This window comes from Cucurbita pepo, chromosome LG11, assembly GCF_002806865.2.
Source record: "Cucurbita pepo subsp. pepo cultivar mu-cu-16 chromosome LG11, ASM280686v2, whole genome shotgun sequence".
In the NCBI taxonomy this organism is placed as follows: Eukaryota; Viridiplantae; Streptophyta; class Magnoliopsida; order Cucurbitales; family Cucurbitaceae; genus Cucurbita; species Cucurbita pepo.
Window position 1 is genome coordinate 230,733 of NC_036648.1, and position 7,276 is coordinate 238,008.

The 7,276-nt window shown below is 38.8% G+C and overlaps 1 protein-coding gene and 1 pseudogene across 3 annotated transcripts; one reads left to right on the forward strand and one right to left on the reverse strand.

The window, feature by feature from the left end:
• Positions 1-98: 98 nt before the first annotated feature.
• Positions 99-1,044, forward strand: LOC111804910 (annotated as a pseudogene).
• A 111-nt stretch (positions 1,045-1,155) lies between these two features.
• LOC111804907 lies at positions 1,156-6,918 on the reverse strand. Of its 3 annotated transcripts, none has more exons than XM_023689734.1 (7): positions 6,600-6,918; positions 5,639-5,706; positions 5,131-5,553; positions 4,323-5,034; positions 2,178-4,202; positions 1,933-1,984; positions 1,156-1,561 (listed from the first exon to the last, which is right to left on the reverse strand). In XM_023689734.1, the coding sequence occupies exons 1-7, from the start codon at positions 6,730-6,732 to the stop codon at positions 1,411-1,413; spliced, it is 3,564 nt and encodes a 1,187-aa protein (XP_023545502.1). In that variant the 5' UTR covers positions 6,733-6,918; the 3' UTR covers positions 1,156-1,410. The 3 variants fall into 3 exon arrangements, with proteins under 3 accessions (XP_023545502.1, XP_023545504.1, XP_023545501.1); XM_023689736.1 differs by having other exon boundaries at positions 2,178-3,587; positions 3,828-4,202; positions 4,323-5,553; XM_023689733.1 differs by having other exon boundaries at positions 4,323-5,553.
• Between the last annotated feature and the right edge of the window lie 358 nt (positions 6,919-7,276).

Consider the following 7,276-nt stretch of genomic DNA (forward strand, 5'->3'; position numbering starts at 1 on the left):
AAGTGATAAGAGAAGTAAAGTGGGGTAGGAAATAAGAGATCTATGACTCACAGTCCCATCCATTGGATAAGAGAGAATCCACTCCAAACAATTTTATTGGTTGGAATATTACCATGACTTGGCTTCTCCTCTGTCTTCCCATCTCCTCATCTCATCACAACTAAACATTTTGCCAAAACCCAACCTTTCCTACTTCATTCTGCATCTCCCCTACTGTCTGCCAGAGGCCATCAAGAGCGAAGTTCAGCAGAAACAAGCAAATCAACTTCAATGGCAGCTACCATGGCAACAATGGCAGTGCTGAGTGTCAAGTGCACAAGCATCAACTCCACCAGAAACCACAACACCCCAAAGCTGATCCCCAAGCCCATCTCCCTCCTCTCTCTCCAGAACCTGCCGAAAGGACTAATCTCATCAAAATCCAATGAACATTCCAACTTATCAACCTTTCTCTCCAGCACCGCCATAGCCGGAGCTGTCTTCTCAGCCCTGAGCTCATCAGATCCGGCCTTCGCAGCCCAACAAATTGCAGATATAGCAGCCGACGGTGACAACCGTGGTATAGCCCTTTTGCTACCTCTTATCCCGGCCATAGCATGGGTTCTGTTCAACATATTACAGCCAGCACTCAACCAGATAAACAGAATGCGCAGTGACAAGGGTGTGATAATTGGGTTGGGATTAGGGGGGTTGACTGCATCAGGGTTCATGTACGCACCTGATGCCTCTGCCAGTGAGCTCGCCATGATTGCCGATGCATCTTCAAGTGATAGCAGGGGCCAGCTTCTGCTGTTTGTCGTAACTCCCGCCATTCTTTGGGTGCTGTACAACATTCTTCAGCCGGCTTTGAATCAGCTCAACAGGATGAGGTCCGAGTGATCCCAAGTTTTGAGCAATGTGATAGCAAACAAATCGCCTGTAATTGCAGATTATGTTAATGAATCTATTTCAAATAGCAATCATTGTTTCTCCTGTCATCTGGACAATTAGCTATATCTTTCCGTGTATATGAATGTCTTTGAAGTTGGAATCTTCGTTTTCGTATTGGCTACCAGAGAGAAAGCTACCTGCTTAACATTTTCAACTTCAATAAACATATAGCTGCCGTAAAAGGTCTAACATACTTAAACAACGTTAAAAAAGTGCTAAAAGAAGTAAGCATAGAGTTTGGTTCCACTGATAATTTACTTCAAAATAATATTTTTGGTTATGTACTACAGAACAGACTCAGCATGGAACCATCATGCAAGCATCGAAAGAACCCAAGGATCTCATTTCCTTGTGATTTCTTCAGTTCACAAAATTTTGATATCTTGACAATCTCCATTAACAAACTTAGACAAGCACAAGAAGGTTTTGGCAATGAATTCTGGAAAATTGCTCCGGGAGGAGGTAAATGACAATAACAAACTAAATATTAGGCTGACTGTCTGGAACAAAATCGACAGGCTGGCTTTCAGTATCATCTTGTAGTGATTGAACAGCTGTGAGCTTTGCCTTCTTATACCTACTTGAACTTCGAAGGATTATGTCAAGGGTCATATTCTCAGGGCTTGAAGGCCTGTTACAAGATCACAAACGTTTACAGGTGGAGAATATAAACTATACTACAAAAGGCAAAAATATTGCAGTTCAAAGATACTCAGAAAGGAAACGTTTTTTTTTCTTTTTTTTTTTTTTTTGTTGGAAGTTAACGAGGAGAAACTAGGGAAAACTGAATATATTGGACCCAAAAATGACAAGCAAAAAATTACAAAGTAAGGAGGTGACAATTGGCATTTGTAATTTCCATTTTAGCATATCTATATAAGTGAGGACACTAAATGTATGCACAACATTTCTGTAACAACAGATGCTCATATCATATTTAACATATTTAACATATCTTCAATCAGGAAAGACAACCAACGTCATTTTTCATCATAAACTTACTCTTTCTTTCTCATACTTCTACGGGTGTTTGTTCTTTCCAAGTCAACAGATCCTGAAACAAAATTCGTTCAAAAGAAAAATATTAGCAATAAGAAACCAATAACATGATTGCAAAGAAAACGAGATGGGGTGGGGGGAAGAAAGTAAGGAAGCCCAAAAGTTTGATAGACTCGTCCAACTATCTAAAAAGCAGCACAGAAATGCAAAACAATATAATCTTGGCGCAGCGTGATGTGTTTTGTTACCATTGCTTTCACCGTCTGAGAAGTTGGATATTAGTGAATTATCAGGAGATCTAGCATCTGAATCAGCAATTCCACCTTCATCCTCAGAACTATCACTGCTAGCATCCTTAAATATGCCTCCTGATGTAAGCAACGAGTTCTTTCGTCGTGATTGAGTATCATCTTGCTTTCCACTCCGAGAAGGTTTTTGTTCACCCAGAGGATGGCCAATAACAGTAGATTGACTTCCACTATGCTTTTGGTCCTGTTGAGCCATATTTGCTGAGTTTTTCAACTTGGGTCTTGCTTTTGGTAAAGCAGGAGTTTCACTGTATATCTCAGTACTGCCCCGAGAAGAATCGACAACTTTTTCCCTCACCCTAGCTGCTTTATTAGAGTCAGAGGTTTGCTGCTTATGCTCATTAGAAGGCAGAGAATTTACCCCACCTCTTGAATTCTTCTTTAGCTTATTGTCAACATGAAGTTTGAGGGCGCTAGAGTTGCTAGTTTGCCAATGTTCCTCAGTCTCTGTGTTTTCATCTGACTTCTGTTTGTTCTGCGTACTCAAGGAAACCGCAGAAGAGCATGCACTTAGACTTTTCTTTTTTCTTTTAGATTTGAGCAGAGTATCCGGACTGTTCTCTCTACTCAACTTGTCGACATGCACTTCAACAGATTCGTGTTGGAGTTCGACAGCCTTTTGCTCAATGCCAACTTTATCGCCTTTATAAGGAACTTCACCGTGATTGTCAACATTAACAGTAGTACCATCTTTACTGGTGTTGCTACATCTATTTGCTTCAATAGGCCTCTCTTCATAGCCTTCAGAAACGAGAGATGGAGTGAGGGAGGGCCCAACTGTCTTAGACTTCTTGCAAATGCTAGGAGTAGTTTCAACCTCAGAAACCAGCGTAGAGTCCAAATTTGCTTTTTCAATTTCATTCCTCAAATCTGCTTTCGGAAACTTAGTTTTCTTTGCCGCTATAGACACAGGTTTTACTTCCTTGTCAATTCTCTTTGATGGGAATGAATCCTCATTACCGATACTTTCTTCTTGAAGGTCTGGTGTACTTTTCATTGATGCCACAGGTCTCTTCTTATTTTTCTTTCTCACTTGCCCATCCATGTCTTTTGCTACTGCTTGAGTTTGGTTGATTTGCATCGAAGGTCCCACCTTACTTATAATTGGTTTATCTATATCTATGTACCTAACATCAGGTATTAAGGAAGTACTTCTTGTGTTTTCTCCCTTCATAAGAGAAACATTGTTTTCTCCATTCTCAGCTTTACTACAAGAATTATCACCTAAAGTAGAACTTTGTGGCTCGGTTGGAGGAATGTCTTGTGCGGTATCTCCAGCACCTGCTGTGACTAAATTAATCTGTCTTTCTTCTGCTGAACCCCTAGATTTTTTAATCTTCCTTTTCTTACCATGCTTGGCGTTTTCAGCAACATCAGGTATTAAGGAAGTACTAGTTGTGTTTTCTCCCTTCATTAGAGAAACATTGTTTTCTCCAATCTCAGCTTTACTACAAGAATTATCACCTAAAGTAGAACTTTGTGGCTCAGTTGGAAGAATGTCTTGTGCGGTATCTCCAGCACCTACTGTGACTAAATTAATCTGTCTTTCTTCTGCTGAACCCCTAGATTTTTTAATCTTCCTTTTCTTACCATGCTTGGCGTTTTCAGTAGTTCCCTTTAAATGTACCGATTCAGAAATATCAGCAGCTTTAATATTAGCGTCAGTACCATCCCAGCTTGATGAGTGACAGTTCTCTACCATTGAGGCTTTTGTATCGGTGACCTGCAGAAACTCTCTTCCCTCTAGAATTGGAACAACCTTTCCGGTTTTGCACGTAAGATGATTGCCTCGAACATTATTGGCATCCTCAGATGTACTAATGCTTTTCTGGAGATCAGCGGGATCCTTGCTTTTAGAGGCAATATCCTTTGAATCAATCATTCCTTTTACTCCTAACACAGCTTTATCAGACGCATTCCTTATGCTTTGCACATCGCCAAGTTCAATGTTGTTCTTATCATCACCTACAAGAAGAATACGAATCAACATCAGAACCCATCATTTATTGGGCTAGTTTGTGAAGCTGTAAACACGATCTTTCATTTAACATTCAACCACATTAGAATGTTTGAAGAGAAACATACAGGACTCTCCAACCAAGGACGGTGCAGAAGTTTCTGCAATTTTATCACTCGAATCATTGTGCCTTTTCCTGGATGCTCCCAGGAGGTTGGGAATTGATGCCTCCTCAATATCTTGACTGGGGACAGTTGTTATATCAGATTCTCGACTTGCATCCTGTTGATCCTCTACTCTAGATGAAATCAAACCAACAGCCTCATTTGGACAACATGACAACTTACTTTTCCTTTTCCTTGTCTTCTTCTTCTCATAACTTGAACCAGTCTTGGGCAGTTGATCATCAGGTTCAGTAGACAAACTACCTACGACAACTTTTGCAGTTTGTTTCATATCCGACAAGTACTCGGAAGTAACCTTAGGTGTAGATGTCGCTTTGCTAGATTCAGAAACAAAAACTCTGTTTCCTTCCACTCCATTCATTACTCCACTTGTCATTTCAATCATGGGCATTTTTTTTGCAATGAACCCAGCCTGTGCAGCACCTACCAAAGAAGTATTATCCATCAGATATTTGGATTTAGAATTTTTGTCATCAACCTCAGCTTCCTCAGATAAATTAAACTTAAGCGTCCTTCCATGTTCAGATTCATCACGAGCATTAGAAGATGAGACCTGACCAGGTTCACCTACATTGGATTTTCTCTCCATGATTGGATGATCGAAAACTTCATTATGTGCATATTCCCTGGATTTTTCACCAGATCCAACGACTTGCTGCAATGGGTTTTGATCATTATCATCACCGGTATGATTAACAACTTCATGTTCACTAATCAATTTTGTTTTTCTCTTCTTACTTTTACGATTCACCTTCACAGTAGGCAAAGATTCCAGTGTTTCGTTGAGGCCTTCATAGCCATTCCTTATCCTGCCCGATTGATGTTTGCTGCAATTTTCAACAGAATGAGTAACTTCTTCCTTCTCAGTCGTTAAATCTTTTCTACTAGGGGCTTTCTCATTGACATATTCTTGTGTCACAATGTCTTGTAATTGTGGAGCATCATGGTTAGGTACATGTCCACCATGATTATTTCTGGCAACATTTATTCTATCAACGGAGCTATCACCTGCCCTTTCAAAATAAGTTGAAAGATTGCCAGTATTAGGGTCAGTTGACTGACCATCAACAATAGAAGCATCAACAGAAAGAAACCAGCAGTCATTGTAGCCAACAAATGCACTTTTCAAATACATGGAGTCAGAAAGGTGATAGAAGTGCCCTTTGCGCGTTACCTGTCAGTTTAAAATCCCCAAAGCTGTAAATAATAGAGGTACATATAATCGATTGTGCTCACGTATACAGATTATAATTAAGCACCTTAATTGCATGAATTTTTACGGTCCCGAGATGAGGAAAACACAGTGGATGTTCCTTCTCTATCTTTCCTGCGTGCAAAAGCATCAAGGTGTCATTTCAAATGTAAAATATATAAACCATAAAAACACTTTACAAATCATATCATTTTTGACAACTGAGTCTATTTTCTCACAATTTTCTTGCAACGTTTTTTTTTCAGTTTTTTCAAGAATCCTGAAAATGTTCAAAAATTACTTTTTCAAAATTAGACTTGAATCCTGAAAGCATCCCTAAAAAGAAGACAACCGACTAAAAAACTCATAAGTGGAACCAGTGTTTATAAATTTAATTTCCCAAAGCCGAAAACTGAGAAACCAATGGTTTTCAGACCAGCCTTGCTAGTTAAAGAAGAATCTTTTATTAATAATAATAATAACAAACAATTTTAATCGTATCAGATAGACAGATAGAGTTTGGAGAAAATTCGACTCAATTTCACTTGAACTAAGAAAATAATGATAACAATAGAGAAGAAGAATTAGTGTAGTAATGTTGACAGAGAACGAAAGAGTTAGCCATAGAAATAAACTAAAACATATGGAAATATACCAAGATTTCAATTCAAATAATCAATTTTGACTAATTTATATTTAATCTCTATCACTGATAATGTCTCTTTAGGAATGTCAGACAGCATCAGAGAGAACATAAAATAACCAGAGGACGAAAATTTAAGTTCACAGCTATTGGACATGAAAATATAGATCTTGTGTTCTAAAACCATCATTCCAAAACGCCGAAGTCTTGCATCCCAAAACTTCAAAACTCATTCAAATGATATACAACCTTCGTGCATAAGCTTTACCCCAAAATTAATTAACCAGATATAGCTAAACCGATCTTGAATGCAATGATAGACTCTACAACAGTATACCCGCAGAAAGAATATGATGAAAAACAAAAGGAGATAGCAGAAGTTTACCTTTGATATCAGAGACGATATCACCGTCTGAGACGGCCATCGCCAAGTGAGTGCCGAGGCTGGTGTCAATGAAAACAGTATTGTGAGACGCCGCAGCATCGACGAAACATGTGGGAGAATCCAGCATCGACATCGAATACAATTCAATGCTGAACTGCAAGGGCAAAGAAATAAGAAGCGATCTTCTAATGGGTACTCCTTCAGCGGGTTGACATTAGCAGTGAAACAGCAAAACGGAGCCGAAGAGGAGAACCGCAATGGGTGGAGCAGAAGGAAAGTTTTAAGAGACACTGAAGGCGGCTACGAGCCACCTCTGGGATTTGAAGCGCGAATGTTGAAGGAAGGAACAGTTATGCTACGAAATTTAACGACCGTCCAACTTGGCCCATTAATTTATATGGGCCGACGCCAGTTTATAGCCCGATAAGAATACAGTGGCCGTAACCAAATTTTAGCCCATGTTAAATAAATTTAAACTCTTAATAAAATCTTTAACATTTCTCAACATATTAAAGATTCCGTTGAAAATAAATTTAAATTTTTTAAAACTTACTAGATAGTTTTTTAATTAGACACAAAGTTTAAAATTAAAAATATATTAGTGATGGAAGAGAGTATAGCTATGCTTTTCTCGACTTTGGGAGTTTAATTTTTTTTTTTTTTTTTTTTTTTTTTTT

Excerpts from the sequence above, each read along its gene's own strand:
- LOC111804907 (XM_023689733.1), bottom strand. The coding sequence starts at position 6,732 with ATGTCGATGCTGGATTCTCCCACATGTTTCGTCGATGCTGCGGCGTCT. Across the intron at positions 5,707-6,599 it reads TATCGTCTCTGATATCAAAG|GAAAGATAGAGAAGGAACAT; the intron begins GTAAACTTCTGC and ends TTTTGCACGCAG. Across the intron at positions 5,554-5,638 it reads TAAAAATTCATGCAATTAAG|GTAACGCGCAAAGGGCACTT; the intron begins GTGCTTAATTAT and ends TTAAACTGACAG.